This window comes from Taudactylus pleione, unplaced genomic scaffold (genome assembly GCF_031769625.1).
Source record: "Taudactylus pleione unplaced genomic scaffold, aTauple2 ptg000350l, whole genome shotgun sequence".
Taxonomy (NCBI): domain Eukaryota; kingdom Metazoa; phylum Chordata; class Amphibia; order Anura; family Myobatrachidae; genus Taudactylus; species Taudactylus pleione.
The window spans coordinates 1,929,547-1,952,561 of record NW_028284751.1 but is presented as its reverse complement, the minus strand read 5'-3'; the positions used below and the strand labels follow the sequence as shown (position 1 = coordinate 1,952,561).

Below are 23,015 nucleotides of genomic sequence, written 5' to 3'. Positions count from 1 at the left end.
CATAATTCCAGCATATACAGCACCAGTGATCACAGTAACCCATTATATGTGTCATACATAGTGTATTGTGTGTCATAATTCCACCATATACAGGACCAGTGATCACAGTAACCCATTATATGTGTCATACATAGTGTATTGTGTGTCAGTTCCAGCATACACAGGACCAGTGATCACAGTAACCCATTATATGTGTCATACATAGTGTATTATGTGTCAATTCCAGCATACACAGGACCAGTGATCACAGTAACCCATTATATGTGTCATACAGAGTGTATTATGTGTCAGTTCCAGCATACACAGGACCAGTGATCACAGTAACCCATTATATGTGTCATACATAGTGTATTATGTGTCAATTCCAGCATACACAGGACCAGTGATCACAGTAACCCATTATATGTGTCATACATAGTGTATTATGTGTCAATTCCAGCATATACAGGACCAGTGATCACAGTAACCCATTATATGTGTCATACATAGTGTATTGTGTGTCATAATTCCAGCATATACAGGACCAGTGATCACAGTAACCCATTATATGTGTCATACATAGTGTATTGTGTGTCATAATTCCAGCATATACAGGACCAGTGATCACAGTAACCCATTATATGTGTCATATATAGTGTATTGTGTGTCATAATTCCAGCATATACAGGACCTGTGATCACAGTAACCCATTATATATGTCATACATAGTGTATTATGTGTCATAATTCCAGTATATAGAGGACCAGCGATCACAGTAACCCATTATATGTGTCATACATAGTGTATTGTGTGTCATCATTCCAGCATATACAGGACCAGAGATCACCCATTATATATGTCATACATAGTGTATTGTGTGTCATAATTCCAGTATATAGAGGACCAGTGATCACAGTAAACCATTAGATACGGCAGTAGGGTCATCCTGCCTGAGCTGAATGGTTTTATTTTAGATGTGAGCACCATTCCAGAGTATTTCTAGCAAATCCGGGAGTCTGGGGGAGCAGCAGAACCTAGCACTGCCCTGGACATATATGTACATATTGGGCTCTATAGCAGCACATCCCTAACAGTGCATGTTTTCCAGATCTCCTAGTTGGTGCACAGGTTATTACTGACTGATACATGTTAAAAGATCCACAGGTGGTGCTAATTATTTTATTTGTGATACTGTGAAGACATGCAGCACTAATAAAATTCTATTACATTACTATTTCTATTGTGGTGTACAGCCTATCAATTTCCTGCGAGGCTCTCATGAATATAAATGAATATTTATTAGGTCTTTTGCATATTTAACAGTGTCTTGATGATGTCACTGATTCCTGATAAGTAAGGAAACCTAGAATTTGACGGCAGAAAAGAACCATTTGGCCCATCTAGTCTGTTTTTTTTTTTATTTTTTTTTTATATATATATTTGGTATTCTCAGACCTATTTGATCCTTAGGTAGTAAATGTATTATAGCATTTTCAAGGCGAAGCAGGAAGCAGCACAGATGAGATGCATTAACATCTCCTCTTCCGGAGAACCCTGCATGAGCACACAGAACAAGCCTTGCGAGATCCAGCGTGCAGCCCCCGGATCCGGCAGCCGTCGCAGCAGAGACAGTGCCGTCCCTGCTGGGGTGGTAGGGCCACACCAGCTGCAGCTGTGGATATCGATAGCTGAAGCTGACGGAACGGTCAGTGGCACTGACCGTTTATACATTACCCAGCACATCAGCACTGCTATCTTGTAGATAGCAGCACCGGTAATGATAGCAGCGCATAACGCCTCTTTAATTTCACACTGAACACCAAAATAATACATGGGGGAGAAGCAGTATCAACGCCCATAACGTGCTCCTCCCTCATATTGGCGGTTCATACATCTACCGCTTAGTTCTTTGTAAGGATATTCTTATATGCAAAACTGACAAGTTGCTCAAAACAATTTATTAGTCTGTTACAGGGGTACTTGTGAGGGAGGGGCTAGTCTAGAAAAGACAAAAACACTAAATTCCCCCAGCACACCATAATAGGCCAGTAAATGAGATTTACATCCTTTATGATGGTAGAAATGCAGAGATGTCCGTTTACATATATATCAGGGCCGGCTCCAGGGTTCGGAGCACCCTGTGCCGGCCCTCAAGAAGGCGCCCTAACTTCGCGCGCAACTTTGCCGCGTTCAACCGAATTTGGGGGCGTGGCCTAATTACCATATGGCACGCCTCCAAATAACGTTAGGCTGGGGTTAAAGCCCAGCACTCTGTCACTGGCTGGGCTTCCCCCAGCCTCTCCCATCAGTGAATGGTTGCCGCGCGCATGCGCGTGGCATCCATTCACACTCCGGGGGTCCGGCACCGCCGCATAGCTGCGGCGGTGGGGGTCCCCAACCACCCGAGTTGACCACCCGCGGGCCATTCTGGCGGGTGGAACAGCGAGACAGTACTGTCGCGCTGAAATCGGGATGCTGGGGAGGGGTGCCGCCCCTCTACGGGTGGCGCCCCTGTGCGACCGCACTGGTCGAACACCCCTAGAGCCGGCCTTGATATATATGCGCAAACATATGCTTAAGCCATCAGCCACTTCACGGCGTCTCAGATATGGTGGTCCTAACACTACATAATAATACCTTGTGTCATACGTTTGTGTATTTTGTTTTGCTGCATGATAATAGCACACACATTTATATATTTCTAAATTGAGAGCTAACTCACCTGGAGGCACCCTAATATCCTCCAAATGGCACTACAAGGACCAGCATACCCTCCAACCACTAATCCCATACATGCCTCTCAGAACAGTGATACACAAAACTGGCAAGTTGCTCAAATCAGTTTATTAGACTACAGGTGCTTGCACTGGAGGGGCTTGTCTATGGTGGTCCTAACACTATAGCTCTCAGTTCAGTTAGAAATATATAAATGTGTGTGCTATTATCATGTATCATAAAATATACAAATGTATGACACAAAGTGGGTGCTATTATCCTGTAGCGTTAAGACCACCATATCTAAGACGCCGTAAAGTGGCTGGTAGCTTAAGCCTATGTTTGAGCATATACTGTATATGTATACTGAGGTTTCTGCATTTCTACCATCATATAGAAGGATATCCTTATGCCTATCACAAGCATGATTAAATTGCTCTACTGTCTTACCCTCTACCACCTCTGATGGGAGGCTATTCCACTTATCCACTACCCTTTCTGTGAAGTAATTTTCCTCCAATTTCCTTTGAATCTCCCCCCAGTCTCAGTGTATTTCCTCATGTTCTAATACTTATCTTCCTATGGGGAATGTCTCCCTCCTGTACCTTGTTATATCCCCTGATATATGTGACAGTGTCTATCATGTCCCCCAGTGTCAGTACATGTCCTCATGTTCTAATACTTCTCTTCCTATGAAGAATGTCTCCCTCCTGTACCTTGTTATATCCCCTGATATATGTGACAGTGTCTATCATGTCCCCCCAGTCTCAGTGCATGTCCTCATGTTCTAATACTTATCTTCCTATGAGGAATGTCTCCTCCTGTACCTTGTTATATCCCCTGATATATGTGACAGTGTCTATCATGTCCCCCAGTGTCAGTGCATGTCCTCATGTTCTTCTAATACTTCTCTTCCTATGAAGAATGTCTCCCTCCTGTACCTTGTTATATCCCCTGATATATGTGACAGTGTCTATCATGTCCCCCCAGTGTCAGTGCATGTCCTCATGTTCTAATACTTATCTTCCTATGAAGAATGTCTCCCTCCTGTACCTTGTTATATCCCCTGATATATGTGACAGTGTCTATCATGTCCCCCCAGTCTCAGTGCATGTCCTCATGTTCTAATACTTATCTTCCTATGAAGAATGTCTCCCTCCTGTACCTTGTAATATCCCCTGATATATGTGACAGTGACTGTGTCTATCATGTCCCCCCAGTGTCAGTGCATGTCCTCATGTTCTAATACTTATCTTCCTATGAAGAATGTATCCCTCCTGTACCTTGTTATATCCCCTGATATATGTGACAGTGTCTATCATGTCCCCCAGTGTCAGTGCATGTCCTCATGTTCTAATACTTATCTTCCTATGAAGAATGTCTCCCTCCTACACCTTGTTATATCCCCTGATATATGTGACAGTGTCTATCATGTCCCCCAGTGTCAGTGCATGTCCTCATGTTCTAATACTTATCTTCCTATGAGGAATGTATCCCTCCTGTACCTTGTTATATCCCCTGATATATGTGACAGTGTCTATCATGTCTCCCCAGTGTCAGTACATGTCCTCATGTTCTAATACTTATCTTCCTATGAGGAATGTATCCCTCCTGCACCTTGTTATATCCCCTGATATATGTGACAGTGTCTATCATGTCCCCCAGTGTCAGTGCATGTCCTCATGTTCTAATACTTATCTTCCTATGAAGAATGTATCCCGCCTGTACCTTGTTATATCCCCTGATATATGTGACAGTGTCTATCATGTCTCCCCAGTGTCAGTACATGTCCTCATGTTCTAATACTTATCTTCCTATGAAGAATGTCTCCCTCCTGTACCTTGTTATATCCCCTGATATATGTGACAGTGTCTATCATGTCCCCCCAGTCTCAGTGCATGTCCTCATGTTCTAATACTTATCTTCCTATGAAGAATGTCTCCCTCCTGTACCTTGTTATATCCCCTGATATATGTGACAGTGACAGTGTCTATCATGTCCCCCCAGTGTCAGTGCATGTCCTCATGTTCTAATACTTATCTTCCTATGAAGAATGTATCCCTCCTGTACCTTGTTATATCCCCTGATATATGTGACAGTGTCTATCATGTCTCCCCAGTGTCAGTACATGTCCTCATGTTCTAATACTTATCTTCCTATGAGGAATGTATCCCTCCTGTACCTTGTTATATCCCCTGATATATGTGACAGTGTCTATCATGTCCCCCAGTGTCAGTGCATGTCCTCATGTTCTAATACTTATCTTCCTATGAGGAATGTATCCCTCCTGTACCTTGTTATATCCCCTGATTTCTACTTCAGGGTCCATAGGGGGTCCACAGGGTTGACCTTGGGGTATAGCTGGATCTGGATCCACGGGCACCACGCAGTTAAAGCTTTGCTGCTCCCAGGATGCACTTGGGTCCGTCCTCCTCTATACCCCGCCCCGGCCACAGGCACCTCAGTTTTAGTTGGTGCCCGGCCGGAGTCGTGTCACCCTGTCGCAGTGGGGCTGCAGGAGCAGCCCCTAAGCTTTATTTTAAAAGAGAAATTTTTTATTTTTTTCTTCTTTTTTTACACTGTTAGAGCGGCAGCATCAGACTGTCCTTTAGGACGTCCACGCTGCCGCTCCTTCTCCCCGCTGGCGCCGCGACGCCAGTACAGCTCTGGGGATCGCGGCGGGACCCCAGAGCCTGTACTAGCCGGGCTCTGGGGACTCCCTTGACTGCTGCCGGACGCGACGGGGATCAGGTAAGCCGCGGGTCGCCGCGTGCGGCGGCCCGCGGATACTTCAATGCAGTCATGAGCCTCCGGTCTCTGGGGACAGACCGGAGGCGCTAGCGGCGGCGGCGGGCTCCCCCTCAATTGAGGAATACCCCGCGTGTCCGCTAGACCACCAGGGTATCAGGCTGGTAGCGGGACCGGCAACCCGGGGGTTCATTGCTAGCCAGGGGAGGCAGCCTTCCCTGTCTAGCGGCTCCTCCCCTCAGCTCAGCGCGCCTTTCAACTAGGAGTCTGGCGTCGCTGAGCTGCTCTTATCTCTCGGCCACTCCTCCTCTGAGGTCTCCGGCGGCCATCTTTACTGGCACATCGCAGACTCCCAGGCGGTATCAAGTGGACCGGTCCCCCTGTGTACCTCTCCCCTGCTAAAGGACAGTGTACACAGCGCTATAGCCCTCCCAGACGCTGAATCTGGGAGGTTGATTGTAGCGGAAGGTGCAGTGAGTATAACTTTTCTGCATTGTATGTGACTATTGCTAGTGCTGCCTGTCTGTGACTTATTCTCCTTACTGTCAGCTTATAACTATCCCTTTCCTTCTCCTACGGCCCGGCAGGTGTGTGGGGGAAGGGCGTTTTTCTGAGACCCTCACTTATATAAAACACGTATTTGTGGGGTCAGTCACATACTGTTGTGTGCTACACAGTACCATATCTGGGCTGTTGTGTCGCATACTGGTGAGTGCGCGGGTGTTAAAACCGTAATTCCTCTGGTGATACCTATTTCTTGTGTATTTACGGTATCATGTCGGATGAGGAGACTGAGCGCTCTGTGGCTCCTGTGCTATTTTCCTGCAGACGCTGTGCTGCTGGAGTTGATGGGGAGGACTTATCTCAGGATGGTCTGTGCGGGCGGTGCCAGCTGGTACCGGGCCCCTCCAACCCCCCTGTATCACAGGACCCTCCTTGGGCGATGTTTTCACAGGTGCTGGCGTCTATTGCGGACCGGTTATCGGTCCCATCAGCGGTCCCTTCTAGGGCGTTACCGCAGCCCACCATCCCCCATTCCCCGAGGGTTCCACAAATGTTGCGGTCTTCCCCCGGGGCCCAGACTGTGGGTCCTTACTCGGGACTGCCTGTGTATGTGCAGTCTTCCCCAGGGACGTGTCAGTCTGTAGTGCCTTTGCAGAGTGTTGCTCCGACGGCTCCTCCGCCTTGGGTGGATGTTCTATCCAGCTCCGTACAGAGTCTGGCGGCTTCATCCTCGGCGTTTCAGTCTATGTTGCAAGGTGATGTGCCACCAAGGGTGTCTAAACGTCCGGTTGTGAGTTCACTAGCTGCGCAGTTGTCGGACTCGGAAGTGTCCTCAGATGATGGAGAAATCCATGAGGACTCTGACTCTGATGTCATGGGGCAGGAGGTGGAAGTCCTCCATTAATGTTCCAGCCTTAGTTAGGGCGGTGCGGGCTATCCTACATGTTGAGGATGATGCGCCGGCTCCTAGGTCGAAGTTTCCTAATTTTAAAAAGGCCAAGGTGACCTCAACTGTGTTCCCCCTGTCTGATCAATTATCGGATCATATGGCGGCGGCCTGGCAATTACCTAGTAAGAGGTTCCATCCACAGAAGAGGTTGGCGACGAACTATCCTTTTCCTGAAGCTCATTGCAGGAAATGGGGAACTCCGCCGGCGGTGGATTCCCACATTACCCGCTTGATCAAAAGCGCGACGTTGCCATTGCCGTCTATCTCCTCTTTGAAGGATCCCACGGACAGGAAGGTGGAGACTTGTTTAAAGTCCATTTATTCTCTTTCCGGGGCGGTGGCTCGCCCGTCCATGGCTATCTCCTGGGTGGCTAAAGCCATTGAGGCATGGGCCAATGCCTTGGAGGATACCTTTCCTGATGAGGCTCCGGATATCCAGAGAGCGTTAGTGGGACAGATGCGGGATGCAGCTTCCTATATTGGGGAAGCGTCTTTGGATGCCAGCCTGCTCACTTCTAGGGTGTCGGCTGCAGTGGTATCTGCTCGGCGCTCCCTGTGGCTGAGGTCCTGGAGGGCTGATGCAGATTCAAAAAAGGGTCTGGAGGCCTTGCCTTTTAATGGTGATTTACTATTTGGTCCGGATTTGGACAGAATAGTGGATACTTTGGCTAAGTCCAAGTCGGCTTTTCTCCCTTCGGCCTCTGCGCCGGCTAAAGTGAGGAGCTCTGCCTTTCGGTCCTTTCGGGTTCAGGGTAAGGCCAAGGGCCAGTCCTTCCCGAGACATTCGGCGACCAAGGCCGCACCCAAGCCCAAGAAGCAGGCATGGAGTGCTCGGCGCCCTTCTTCCAAGCAGGAGGATAAGCCTGCTGCCTGATGGGACGGGCCTCTCTCTGGGGGACCCCAGAGTGGGAGGCCGACTTCTCCAATTCGCCCAGTGTTGGCACAATACCACCACGGATGCCTGGGTTCGAGAAGTAGTCTCTCAGGGGTACGCCCTGTCTTTTCGGTTCAGGCCGCCCCACCAGTTTTTCTGTACGAGTCCTTCTCTGGACAAGACCAAAGCTGGTCAGATTCAGGTAGCTATAGAATCCTTGCTACAAGCAGGGGTCATTGTTCCCGTTCCGCAGTCTCAGCGCGGGACGGGGTACTATTCTACTCTGTTTCTGGTACAGAAACCCAATGGTTCTCATCGCCCTATCCTGAATTTGAAGTCTCTGAACAGATACCTCAGAGTTCCCAGGTTCAGGATGGAAACGTTACGTTCCATCATTCTGGCGATGGAACCCGGGGATTATATGGTCTCCCTCGATATCCAGGACGCCTATCTCCACGTGCCCATAGCACCGGCACATCAGCGGTATCTGAGGTTTGCTATCCTGAACCATCACTACCAATTTCGGGCGTTGCCTTTTGGCCTTTCCACGGCTCCGAGGGTGTTCACCAAGGTGATGGCGGTTATGGCTGCCCACCTTCGGGGTCAGGGTCTACGTCTGTTGCCGTACCTGGACGATCTTCTGCTGCTGGCGAGCTCCCCGGAGGTGCTTCTTCGACATCTCCACCTGACCATTGCTTGTCTTCAAGCACACGGGTGGTTGATAAACTGGAAGAAGTCCTCCCTGATTCCATCACAGCGGATGGTTCATTTGGGAGCCCTGCTGGATTCTCGTCAGCAGCGGATTTTCCTGACTCCAGAGAAGGTCTCCTCCCTGCAGCTGCGGATACACAGTTGCCTGAGCAGTTGCCGCCTGTCGGTCCATTCAGCTATGAGAGTTCTGGGGTCCATGGTGTCGACATTCGACATGGTGGAATTTGCCCAGTTCCATTCCCGGCCCCTGCAGGGGCTGATTCTATCGGAATGGAACGGGTTACCTCACCGGATCCGCTCTCAGATGCTGGTGTTGTCCGCGGAGGTTCGGCAGTCTTTGGCTTGGTGGCTTCAGACGGTGCATCTGGTCGAGGGGCGCCCCTTTTGGATCCCGGACTGGGTCCTGCTCACGACGGATGCCAGTCTTCGGGGTTGGGGGGCAGTGACCGGCTCATTATCGCTTCAGGGTCGTTGGTCCGCGGAAGAAGCACTTCTCCCCATCAACATCCTGGAACTGCGGGCTGTGTACAGGGCCCTGCAGTCGTCCGGCCCCGCTCTTCACGGAAGGGCGGTTCAGGTGCAGTCCGACAACGCCACCACGGTGGCGTACATCAACCACCAAGGGGGAACTCGCAGTCGTGCAGCAATGTCGGAGGTGTCTCGCATTCTTGCTTGGGCGGAGTGTCACGTTCCAGCGATCTCGGCAGTCTTCATTCCCGGAGTCCTCAATTGGGAGGCGGACTTCCTCAGCCGTCACGATGTGCATCCCGGGGAATGGTCGCTTCACCCAGAGGTGTTTCAGCTACTCGTGGACAGGTGGGGGCTGCCGGAGCTGGACTTGATGGCCTCCCGGCACAATCACAAGTTGCCCGTTTACGGGTCAAGGACAAGAGACGCAGGCGCCTGTCTGGTAGACGCTCTGTCGGTGAAATGGACGTTTCACCTGGCGTATCTGTTTCCTCCGATATCCTTACTTCCTCGGGTTCTGCGGAAATTCAAGCAGGACGGCGGCACGCTCGTGCTGGTGGCTCCGGCGTGGCCCAGACGTCCTTGGTACTCCGATCTGAGGTGCCTCTCCATCGACGCTCCGTACCTTCTTCCTCAGCGTCGGGACCTGTTGTCTCAGGGGCCCTGCCTTTACCCGGATCTGGGTCGGCTGTCTTTGACGGCGTGGCTCTTGAGACAGCCGTCTTGAGGTCTAGGGGTTTCTCCAGTTCAGTGATTGGTACCATGCTTAGGGCACGCAAGCCTGCCTCCGCGCGGATTTACCACAGGGTGTGGCGCACTTATTTTCAATGGTGTGAATCCAGAAACTATGATCCGCAGGTGTTCCGGGTTTCCAGAATCTTGGAATTTCTTCAATCGGCCTCTCTGAAGGTTCATGTGTCTGCTTTGTCCGTGTGGTTTCAGCGACGGATTGCTACACTGCCAGATGTTTAGGATCCAGCCTCCCTTCGTGCCTCCGGTGGCTCCGTGGGACTTGACGGTGGTACTGAGGGTCTTGCAGGGTCCTCCTTTTGAGCCGCTTGATTCGGTGGAGCTCAAGTGGCTGACGTTTAAGACCATTTTTCTCCTGGCAATTGCTTCGGCCAGGAGGGTTTCAGAATTGGGGGCGCTTTCCTGTCGTCCTCCTTTTCTGATTTTTCACCAGGACAGGGCAGTGCTCCGCACGCGTCCTGAGTTTTTGCCCAAAGTGGTTTCAAAGTTCCACATTAATCAGGAACTTGTTGTGCCAGCTTTTCAGTCACCTGATCTTTCGGCTGGTGAGGCTTCCTTGGATGTGGTCCGGGCACTTAGAATCTATGTGGACCGGACTGCTTCGGTTAGGAAGTCGGATTCTTTGTTTGTCCTCTTCGGTTTTCACAAGAGGGGTTGGCCTGCCAACAAGCAAACGTTAGCCCGTTGGCTTCGTTCAGTTATTTGTGAGGCTTATGCGCAGGAGGGTTTACCTGTGCCAGCCTCTGTTAAGGCTCATTCCACTCGTTCTGTGGGTCCCTCTTGGGCTGCTAGACGTGGCGCCTCCGCTGTTCAGCTGTGTAAGGCGGCTACTTGGTCTTCAATTCAGACGTTTTTGAGGTTTTATGCGTTTGACAACTTCGGCTCTCAGGATGCATCCTTTGGGCGCCGGGTACTCCTTTCAGCACAGGAGCGTCCCCGCCCTTAGTTGAACTGCTTTGGGACATCCCCAAGGTCAACCCTGTGGACCCCCTATGGACCCTGAAGTAGAAAACAAGAGATATGGTAAGAACTTACCTTTGTTATCTCTGTTTCTACGAAGTCCATAGGGTCCACAGGGCGCCCGCCCTGACGCACCTGGCTTCAAATGGGCTGTGTGGCTGGTCACCGGTTTTCCGTCTCCCATTTCTGTGAGTATGGTTTCTTGTGTGTTCCAGTCTTCCTTCTCTCTGTTTAGTCTCCTCCTCCGGCCTTAGCTGCTTACCAACTGAGGTGCCTGTGGCCGGGGCGGGGTATAGAGGAGGACGGACCCAAGTGCATCCTGGGAGCAGCAAAGCTTTAACTGCGTGGTGCCCGTAGATCCAGATCCAGCTATACCCCAAGGTCAACCCTGTGGACCCTATGGACTTCGTAGAAACAGAGATAACAAAGGTAAGTTCTTACCATATCTCTTGTTATATGTGACAGTGTCTATCATGTCTCCCCAGTGTCAGTACATGTCCTCATGTTCTAATACTTATCTTCCTATGAGGAATGTCTCCCTCATGTACCTTGTTATATCCCCTGATATATGTGACAGTGTCTATCATGTCTCCCCAGTGTCAGTACATGTCCTCATGTTCTAATACTTATCTTCCTATGAGGAATATCTCCCTCATGTACCTTGTTATATCCCCTGATATATGTGACAGTGTCTATCATGTCTCCCCAGTGTCAGTACATGTCCTCATGTTCTAATACTTATCTTCCTATGAAGAATGTCTCCCTCCTGTACCTTGTTATATCCCCTGATATATGTGACAGTGTCTATCATGTCCCCCCAGTCTCAGTGCATGTCCTCATGTTCTAATACTTATCTTCCTATGAAGAATGTCTCCCTCCTGTACCTTGTTATATCCCCTGATATATGTGACAGTGACTGTGTCTATCATGTCCCCCCAGTGTCAGTGCATGTCCTCATGTTCTAATACTTATCTTCCTATGAGGAATGTATCCTTCCTGTACCTTGTTATATCCCCTGATATATGTGACAGTGTCTATCATGTCCCCCCTTTCCTCTCTCTGCTCCAAACTATACATATTAAGATCTTTTAGTCTTTCCTAATAAGTTTTGTATATTTAGGTTGTATACTTAAGCTGGGTATACACTATGTGAAATGCCTACGAATGACATATCGCATAGTGCATCTGTCCGTGTGTACTGAACAAATGTCTGTGAATGACATCATTCACGGATATATCAGGACGGACCTTCTGCACAGCCGATGACGATATATCAAGCAGATAAATATCTGTACATCTGGCTGGCTGTACGGACCATCGGTCATCCGCACATTAGGGTTACAGAGTAAAAGATTAATCGGCCAACGTTCTCAGAACAGATATATCTTTTGGTAGCAACGATATTTCCTTAGTGTGTAACATCAGCTTTGTTTGTGCTCCATCGTCAGATCAATCGTGAGATCGGGCCATCTGCAGATAAATCGTTCAGCCTTCGATAGATTTGTACAGCCTACAACATCGCAGATTCTGCTGCATATGCAAATGGCGCTATTTAAAGCGTCAGCAATTGAATTGTGCAGAGTACGCTACAATAATCGAAATAGAATTTGACGGCAGATAAGAACCACTTGGCCCATCTAGTCTGCCCCTTTTCATTTATCCTTTTGGCAACTTCAACCCTATTTGCTCCTTACGTCTCTCTTAAGGATACTCTTATGCCTATCCCAAGCGTGTTGTGATTGCTCTGCTGTCTTACCCTCTACCACCTCTGATGGGGGCTATTCCACTTATCCACTACCCTTTCTGTGAAGTCATTTTTCCTCAAATTTCCCCTGAACCTACCATCCTCCCTCCAGTGTCAGAACATGTCTTCTTGTTCTAATACTTCTCTTTCTGTGAAGAATGTCTCCTTCCTTTACCTTGTTAAAACCCTTTATATATTTGAACGTCTCTATCATGTCCCCCCTTTCCATTCTCTGCTCCAAACTATACATATTGAGATCTCTTAGTCTTTCCTGGTACGTTTTGTGGTGTAGGCCTTGCACCATTTTAGTTGCCTCTCTTTGTACAGTCTCTAATGTATTCATATCCTTCTGGAGATATGGCCTCCAGAACTGAGCACAGTATTGGAGATGAGGACGTCCCAATGACCTATACAGTGGTATTATCACTTCTTTCTTTCTGCTACTGGTTCCTCTCCCTATGCAACCAAGCATCTGACTTGCCTTCCTCTAACATGACAGTACTCCTTCAAATCTATATCAAGAGGTTGGCTCATACATGTATGCAACGTCACCTTACACGTGTACGTGGCAATATCTCAGGAGGAGGTGACCATTGGAATAACTCATTCGCACAGTGATTTCATACAGTGTCCAATTCTGAGCGGTACGCAGTACAACCGCTATACAGGACGGCTGCAGCAAATGGAATGAGAACAGAATACTGATGTGACGATCCGTATACTGATTAGTAAGCATCTATGCACTGCTTTGTTTGCGAGAGGAGCCGCCATCCTTATCATTGGCACAGGTGGCTACCCCCCTACTAGGTGCAGGAGATCAGACTTTGCATATGCAAGTTCCCCCGGCTACTCGCCAACGACACACCCACAAAACGGATCTTGTGCGTGCGTGCTTTCGCATTGTTGCTGCCCAGTTGCCACACAAACGGACAAAATGCGCACTACTCTGAATTGCTCGTAAATCCGCAAAGATGCGCTCGCAGCCCGACGCAGGCGCAGTTTGCTGAAAATCGGACTTGCATCTAGATCAATCCCAAAGTGTGTAGATCCACAAATTATACCTACTTCCAAAGCAAAGTGTGTGTTTTAATGTAATGAACACATGTACGCACAATAGACTAGTTGCATATGTACACAAGAATCTGGGCATGGCGTATTAATTACAGAAGTCACAGGTCTTTAATATTATTATTTTGTTAGTTTTCTAATTTCGGATTTACTGACACCAAGTTGTGTCGTGTGGCAGCAGTGAGGTGTTCTTTCCACCCTGTAACCCCACTTCCCATATTATTCGGTGTGGGCTTCCAGAAAGGCTTCCTTAAATTCTAAAGCTGAGGGAAAAGCTGCAAGCATCTTTCCTTAGCACCGGAAGTGTGAAGCAAATACTACAAAAATATCCTTTTTTTTTTTCTTGCTGCCACAAAAATGCTTGAACATCCAATATCCACATGTGCGCTCATTTCGTGGCTGGATAATGACAGTAGTCGTGATGCTTTGTCATCCCTGAATTCTTTAATTACAAATCACGGAAGGATTCTCTTTGTTCTGACCCACAAAACACAATTTGTTCCAGAGTATAGAGGGCTAGAACTTTGAAACCGCTATTAAAATGAACAAGCAATGCTGGTTATGGCTATTTTTAAGCATGCTACCCAGCAGTATGAGCGCCTCTTATAATCATTCTTCTGTTATCTGAAAAATGTTATTGCTTCAATATTGAACCGTACAGTTGCTACAAATTTCTACTTTTGAGCAGTTTGTATCATAGTCGCAGCTATCATTGGTTATCATGAGCCTTTGGGCTTCTCAGATCAAACTTCAGTTAGTATAGGGTCAGGGCAGGGTGACGTTAGTGGAGGCTCAGGGTAGGCTGTAGTTTATGGAGGGTCAGGGCAGGCTGGAAGTAGTCGTGGGACAAGAGAGGTTGTTATTTCTGGTGGGTCAGGGCTGGTTGGAATTAGTGGCAGTTCAGGGCAGACTGGAGTTAGTGGAGGATCAGGGCAGGCTGGAGTTAGTGGAGGGTCAGGGCAGACTGGAGTTAGTGGAGGATCAGGGCAGGCTGGAGTTAGTGGAGGGTCAGGGCAGACTGGAGTTAGTGGAGGATCAGGGCAGACTGGAGTTGGTGGAGGATCAGGGCAGGCTGGAGTTGGTGGAGGATCAGGGCAGACTGGAGTTAGTGGAGGATCAGGGCAGACTGGAGTTAGTGGAGGATCAGGGCAGACTGGAGTTGGTGGAGGATCAGGGCAGACTGAAATTAGTGGCAGTTCAGGGCAGACTGTGATTAGTGGAGGATCAGGGCAGGCTGGATTTAGTGGAGGGTCAGGGCTGGTTGGAACTAGTGGAGGGTCAGAGCAGACTGGAGTTAGTGGAGGATCAGGGCAGGCTGGAGTTAGTGGAGGGTCAGGGCAGACTGGAGTTAGTGGAGGATCAGTGCAGGCTGGAGTTGGTGGAGGATCAGGGCTGGTTGGAATTAGTGGCAGTTCAGGGCAGACTGGAGTTAGTGGAGGATCAGGGCTGGTTGGAATTAGTGGCAGTTCAGGGCAGACTGGAGTTAGTGGAGGATCAGGGCAGGCTGGAGTTAGTGGAGGGTCAGGGCAGACTGGAGTTAGTGGAGGATCAGGGCAGGCTGGAGTTAGTGGAGGGTCAGGGCAGACTGGAGTTAGTGGAGGATCAGGGCAGGCTGGAGTTGGTGGAGGATCAGGGCAGGCTGGAGTTGGTGGAGGATCAGGGCAGACTGGAGTTGGTGGAGGATCAGGGCAGACTGGAGTTAGTGGAGGATCAGGGCAGACTGGAGTTGGTGGAGGATCAGGGCAGACTGGAATTAGTGGCAGTTCAGGGCAGACTGTGATTAGTGGAGAATCAGGGCAGGCTGGATTTAGTGGAGGGTCAGGGCTGGTTGGAACTAGTGGAGGGTCAGAGCAGGCTGGAATAAGTAAATGGGGCCTCCTTATATTTTCCAACCCTTTGCTAAAACTAACGAGACCCTTGCTGCTCAAGTCTCTGGTTAATATGATTTGGGGTGTTTGTGACACTAGCTCTCTCAAAATCATACTAACCAGACTGCCCACTGCATGAGCTGGTTATACTGGGGAGAGGGTGGAATTCATCATTATTATTAATCTGTCTTTAAGCATTGGCCTTTTCATCCCTAGATATTATGAAAAGGCCAATAGCTGAAAAGGACAATGTAGAGCACAGTGTCCATATAGTAAGTATTCTTTTGAAAGAACTCTGGACCTCATTCGGAGTCGGTCGTAGAGGCCGCACGGCCGTAAGGGAAAAGGGGCCGGATATGCAAATGATGCACTCGCAAGTTGCGTCCTTAAGATCAGATCGTTAGCTGGCCGACCAATGGGAGGATGCGGCCGTAAGACAAAAAATATGCCCCCTTCTCGTACGCATTACACGTCATGTCCAGGCATATAAGGATTAATGGAGACCATCGGGAACCATCGGAACTGGTCGTAGAGCTTAAGGTTGACCATACCCTCTCTTAAGCACTACGATCATGTCAGTGTACAAACCACCCATGTCACATGTGCCATGACACTACTTTGTTAATTATGCACTCCCATAAAACGCTGTTTGCATAGTCAGGCACGCCTGCGTTCGGATCTCCACTCCCCCGTTTTCAAGCACCTTCCCCTGTTAACACCCACAAACGCCTCATTCTGTCACTCAAACTACCGACCTGGCTGTGTTCATGGAGAGAGAAATTTCTGATCGTAGCAGCTAGTTTGCGCACGCGCATTGCGAACTTTACGCATGCGCAGTTTAGCGAACATCGGTGGCGTACGACCGTGCGGCCGCAACGACCGACTCTGAATGAGGTCCTCTATGTGGTGAATTTACTAAGAATCGTGTTTGTCCATGGTTAAACACAGATAGGATCGATTGAACACGGGAATTTTTTTTTTTTTTAAATGAAATCCGGTAATTTACTAAGCTCCAGTGTTTTCCGATAGTGGATCGTGTTTTCCGATAGTGTATGTGATCGTGTTTCCTACCCATGTTCCCCATAGCCTAACACTCCTGAACAAGCAGCCTGCACAGATCAGTGAGATACGTGCAGGCTGCTTGTGTGTATATTTGTGTAAAAAAAGTGCACATTTAAGAAAAAAAAATGGCGTGGGGTTCCCCCCCAAAAGTATAACCAGCCCCAGGCTCTGTGAGCCAATCCTGGTTCTAAAATTATGGGGGACAAAATGTGTAGGGGTTCCCCATATTTTTATGAACCAGCACCGAGATGGTCCTGGTTTTAAAAATACGGGAAAAAAATGGTGTGGGGTTCCCCATATTTTATAAACCAGCACCGGGATCAAACTAGTCGGAGTGTAAAGCCACAGCCACAGTGAGGGGACATTTTCAAAACATTAACACCTGTAGTGGGGTATTCTCACCTAGGCGGGGTTCAGTGATGGCGAATCGTACATGACTGCGGGATATGCAGCGCTGAATGTAAGCGTAAATGCGCCTGTTTCCTGAACTATGTGTTGCCCTTAGCTCTAGGCTGGTGCACTGCCCGGGAGATGTATACAACTCTGCGGGTGAATATATGCTTCTTGCTTCCATACATATGCAGCTAATTTCTGTCCACCTCAGGCCCTTAATATTCGGCAGAGATTTAATAAACATATTCTACAATCAGGTCTGGAATACAGCCAATATCTGATGGGAAAATTGTGCGGAGCTATCAGATCATATCCTGTCATGAGTCTATATTTTTAGCTATAGTTTCATTTGTTTAGTTAACTAAGACAGTTACTAGAATAAGGCTGGGAATGCATCTGGCCAGGTGGTCGACATAGAGGGGTTAGGCTAAAATGAGCAAAAAAACCCCATATGTCGATATTTTGGACATGTCAACATTTTAACCATGCCAACCTAATTGTCGGTAGACATATTGGTTGTTGTCCTAACGTCCATGTCAACAGTCTGACAAAACTGTACCGTAGAAGCCACATTCCTTGCAGGGGTGCACAGGGGGAGATGGGGCAGGCAGTAAAAGGGTAATTTTAGGATAGGCAGGGGTGCACAGGGGGAGTTGGGGCAGGCAGTGAAAGGGTAATTTTGGGATAGGCAGGGGTGCACAGGGGGAGATGGGGCAGGCAGTGAAAGGGTAATTTTAGGATAGGCAGGGGTGCACAGGGGGAGATGGGACAGGCAGTGAAAGGATAATTTTAAGATAGGCAGGGGTGCACAGGTGGAGATGGGGCAGGCAGTGAAAGGATAATTTTAGGATAGGCAGGGGTGCACAGGGGGAGATGGGACATGCAGTGAAAGGATAATTTTAGGATAGGCAAGGGTGCACAGGGGGAGATGGGGCAGGCAGTGAAAGGATAATTTTAAGATAGGCAGGGGTGCACAGGGGGAGATGGGGCAGGCAGTGAAAGGATAATTTTAGGATAGGCAGGGGTGTACAGGGGGAGATGGCGCAGGCAGTGAAAGGGTAATTTTAAGATAGGCAGGGATGCACAGGGGGAGATGGGACAGGCAGTGAATGGGTCATTTTGGGATAGGCAGGGGTGCACAGGGGGAGATGGGGCAGGCAGTGAAAGGATCATTTTGGGATAGGCAGGGGTGCACAGGGGGAGATGGGGCATGCAGTGAAAGGGTCATTTTAGGATAGGCAGGGGTGCACAGGGGGAGATGGGGCAGGCAGTGAATGGGTAATTTTAGGATAGGCAGGGGTGCACAGGGGGAGATGGGACAGGCAGTGAAAGGGTAATTTTAGGATAGGCAGGGGTGCACAGGGGGAGATGGGGCAGGCAGTGAAAGGGTAATTTTAAGATTGGCAGGGGTGCACAGGGAGAGATGGGACATGCAGTGAATGGGTCATTTTGGGATAGGCAGGGGGAGATGGGGCAGGCAGTGAAAGGGTAATTTTAGGATAGGCAGGGGTGCACAGGGGGAGATGGGGCAGGCAGTGAAAGGGTAATTTTAGGATAGGCAGGGATGCACAGGGGGAGATGGGGCAGGAAGTGAAAGGGTAATTTTAGGATAGGCAGGGGTGCACAGGGGGAGATGGGGCAGGCAGTGAAAGGATCATTTTAGGATAGGCAGGTGTGTACAGGGGGAGATGGGGCATGCAGTGAATGGGTCATTTTGGGATAGGCAGGGGTGCACATGGGGAGATGGGGCAGGCAGTGAATGGGTCATTTTGGGATAGGCAGGGGTGTACAGGGGGAGATGGGGCAGGCAGTGAATGGGTCATTTTGGGATAGGCAGGGGTGCACAGGGGGAGATGGGGCAGGCAGTGAAAGGATCATTTTGGGATAGGCAGGGGTGTACAGGGGAAGATGGGGCAGGCAGTGAAAGGATCATTTTGGGATAGGCAAGGGTGCACAGGGGGAGATGGGGCAGGCAGTGAAAGGATCATTTTGGGATAGGCAGGGGTGTACAGGGGGAGATGGTGCAGGCAGTGAAAGGGTAATTTTAGGATAGGCAAGGGTGCACAGGGGGAGATGGGACAGGCAGTGAATGGGTCATTTTGGGATAGGCAGGGGTGCACAGGGGGAGATGGGGTAGGCAGTGAATGGGTCATTTTGGGATAGGCAGGGGTGCACAGGGGGAGATGGGGTAGGCAGTGAATGGGTCATTTTGGGATAGGCAGGGGTGCACAGGGGGAGATGGCGCATGCAGTGAATGGGTCATTTTGGGATAGGCAGGGGTGCACAGGGGGAGATGGCGCATGCAATGAATGGGTCATTTTGGGATAGGCAGGGGTGCACAGGGGGAGATGGTGCAGGCAGTGAAAGGGTAATTTTAGGATAGGCAGGGGTGCACAGGGGGAGATGGCGCAGGCAGTGAATGGGTCATTTTGGGATAGGCAGGGGTGCACAGGGGGAGATGGCGCATGCAGTGAATGGGTCATTTTGGGATAGGCAAAAATAATAAAGCTGGGTACACACTAATGGATATATTGCCTGTTCCATTGAACGGGGGTTACATCTATAGTGTATCGCTGGGTGTGTACAGCGGATATGTCTGTGAACAACGTCATTTACAGACATGTCCTGCAGCACAGCAGATGGCCGATATATGTACGGACGACCTTCCGAACGCCTGTACACATGCTGCAGGGACCCAGCGGTGATTGACCTCTCAACTGGGCAAGCAAATTTAAACGCCCGCCCAGTTGAGCTGGCAACTCTGGCACATCGGGCTGACGATTGATAAGTGTGTATACACTTACCAATCGTCAGATGGGTCGGCCGACGTCGACCTAGTGTGTATCCAGTTTACCAGTTTGGCTGGAAAGTGTCACATGTATCGGAAAATAATACATGTATTTATCTGTAACATAGCAAAAACAGAGGGAACCAATTTTAAACTGAACCAAAGGTGGTGTAAGGGGGTATGTTATTATCTCTATGTGTGCCAACCCCACTGGTAACGTTTGTGACGTGAAACTTTTATTGTTGTACACTTAATGTGGTTTTCCATTTGAATTATTAATTTTACATAATCTCTTGCCAATTCTACTACTTTTTCGGGAATCTTTTCCCTAAAACTAACACCATTTGCTAGATACAGAGAATAGTGAGGGTATTGGGAAAGAGGCCATCATCATAGTACTTTTATTGGGATGGGATGCGGGGTATACAGTCAGGAAACCGGCTGCCTTAATACCGGCTTCCCGACTGTCATATCCTGGCGAGGGTGAAATGCCGGGCGTCTATATCTAGACGCCTGTCATATCCCCGAAGCCGGGAGACAGGCGCCCGGCATCCTGATCCAAGGGGGGGGGGGGGGTTAGGTTTAGGGCACCTGGGGGGGACTTAGGGTTAGGCAACCCCTCGGGAGGGTTAGGGTTAGGCTAGGGGGAGGGAGGGTTAGGGTAAGGCACCCCCAGGGGGGACTTAGGGTTAGGCGCCCCCCCGGGGACTTAGGTTTAGGCAGCAGGGAAGGTGGGGGTTAGGGTTAGGCACTTAGAGGGGGGATTAGTGTTAGGCACTTGGGGAGGTTAGGGTTAGGCACCCCTAAGGAGGGTTAGGTTAGTTTATACTCACCTTAGGGACGATCAGGATTTCCAGCGCTGTCGGGCTGCCGCTGCCGGGCTCTACTGATCTTTCGGGCTGCCGCTGCCGGGAATGGAGCTGCCGACCATGCTGCAGCCGGGATTCCATAACGATTCCGGATGCGGTATAATGTATTTTTAAATGGGAAAACTACTTAAATGTAATTTAAAATACAAATTTTGGTAATTTATTCTGCCAAAAAGTAACTCCGTAATTTAAGGAGGTGACCACAAGGAAGAGATACATTCTGTTCCCCGCTTCCCATCGCTGGATTCTATAACTGTACTTTTTATTATCACTAGTAACCACAATGAGCTTTGGGCCTTATTCAGCAAGGATTGCAATTGCTAAGCTACACGCTGGCTATAGATATATGATGTATGCATGCAGGCTATAGATATATGATGTATGCAAGCAGGCTATATATATGATATATGCACGCAGGCTATAGATATATGATATATGCACGCAGGCTATAGATATATGATGTATGCACGCAGGCTACAGATATGATGTATGCACGTAGGCTATAGATATGATGTATGCACGCAGGCTATAGATATGATGTATGCACGCAGGCTATAGATATGATGTATGCACGCAGGTTATAGATATGATGTATGCACGCAGGCTATAGATATGATGTATGCACACACGCTATAGATATGATGTATACACGCAGGAAGCTTTGCAAATGCGATCCTTGCAGATATTGCAATGCACAGGAAGCGTCACGCCTCCTGTGCATTACTTATCCGAGCTGCGTTGTCCAACGCAGCATCAGATACTCTGCGGAACATCGGCCGGGTAAGGTGACCCATGGGGTCTCGCAGCGGGCCGCTGCAGATTAGCGTAAGAGGCCAGGAAATCACAGTCAGCCAACGGAGATCCTGGTCTCTTCCCTCCCCCCAACGGTGGTGACACCCCCCCGTTTCCGGAAACTGAGGCCATCGCTGCCCCCTCCCCGCCCACAAACGGCAGCAGACTATCAATCAATGACAGTCTGCTGCCAGTCTGCGTGCAGAATTGCAGACCCGTTCTGTACATGCGCAGAACGTGTCAGACGCCTGCGCAGATTCCCGATCATTGGGAATCTGCGTGCACTGCTGAATAAGGCCATTTGTACATTACAGTGTATTTTGTTATCATGTCTTTCTGATCCGTCAGCCCTTAACAATGGTTACTATGTGTCAACAAACGCGGCCTCCAGCGAGAATATCTGCATTGTGAATTATCGTACTGGCGGAAATCAGTGCAGGGTGTGCGGACCAGCGTTCAGCAACGTGGAGCATGTCGTCCCTCCATCCCTTTTTAATGCTTTTAATTATATTTGTGTGTTTTCTCTTTTTTTTTTTTTCATTTGTGTAGAACTTCTGGATGTGACCTTAACCAGAGTAAACTGCGCCGACTGGACTTATGTCTGCACTGCGGAGAACATCACCGTTTTCCCTACGGTAAAGATATACCGGGCAGGAGAGGACCCGTTTGTCTATACGGGTATGATGGGATCGGATGAACTGGCCAAGTTTCTCATGTTGTAAGTACATCGGTGATGTAAAGGAACATTGCACTGTAACATGGCTTATTAAGAAAAGCAATACTTCTCTTTGCAATATATATTTTATCTGACTAAATGTGGCGGTCTCGACAAGAACACTTCGTAGGGAGCGCCTTGATCTTACCTTTCATGAACTTGCCTTTTTCCTAGCCAGATAAGCCGTTTTTATTACTAGCAATTTTATGTGTTATGTATTTCTGCTATTTATTTGACATCATGTTTTTATGTTAATTTTATGTGCATATTGGGCCTGGTACATTACAGATCGCTATTGCGATCGCAGTTGCGATTATGCACACGTCTGTTGCGAAAATACGCTAAAGATAGCTATCGCAATACTATTATTGAGACGCTCAAAGCCAACATAGAGACGCCAACTGCCGCTCTCGCACATCCGTTATACCTTGCAGTCTTGCGTATACATCGGGAACATCGAGTAACATCGGCCCCTCGCGCACAATTACAACAGGTCTGACCTTACTCAGAAATTGCTAATCTCATCGCGCGCAGTGAGAACACAGGCTGCGTGTGCCGTCGCAGTGGCTAGTTTATGCACGCCCCTGTAATGGCGTTCAAACGGACAGGCACGCCAGCACCATGCTGGATATTCCACGGTTAACTGTAAGTGATATTATTAGAATGTGGAAGAGTTTAAGGACAATAGCAACTCGAAGCGGAAGACCACATAACGTCACAGTGCAGTCAACGACAGCTAACATGCCAACGCTCATTCCATAGCTGAAGAGTCCCAAACTTCCACTGGCATTAATGTAAGCACAAAAACTAAGCGGCGGGAGCTTAATGGAATGGGATTCCATGGCCGAGCAGCTGCATGCAAGCCTCACATCACCAATGCCAATCATTGGATGGAGTGGTGTAAAGCACACCGACACTGGACTGTGGAGCAGTGGAAACGTGTTCTGTGGAGTGACCAATCGCACTTCTCTGTTTGGCAGTCAGATGGGCGAGTCTGGGTTTGGCGGATGCCTGACTGCATTGTGCCAACTGTGACGTTTGGTGGAGGAGGGATAATG

General features: G+C 48.9%; 1 protein-coding gene across 2 annotated transcripts in view; it reads left to right on the top strand.

Annotated features, from left to right (window-relative positions):
* Positions 1–23,015, top strand: part of TXNDC16 (thioredoxin domain containing 16) — a 138,185-nt gene that overhangs the window by 81,755 nt on the left and 33,415 nt on the right. For both annotated transcript variants that reach the window (XM_088444172.1, XM_088444170.1), the window contains one exon: positions 21,792–21,960. In XM_088444172.1, coding sequence (XP_088300298.1) covers positions 21,792–21,960 — 169 coding nt within the window. The remainder of the gene's footprint in view (positions 1–21,791; positions 21,961–23,015) is intronic.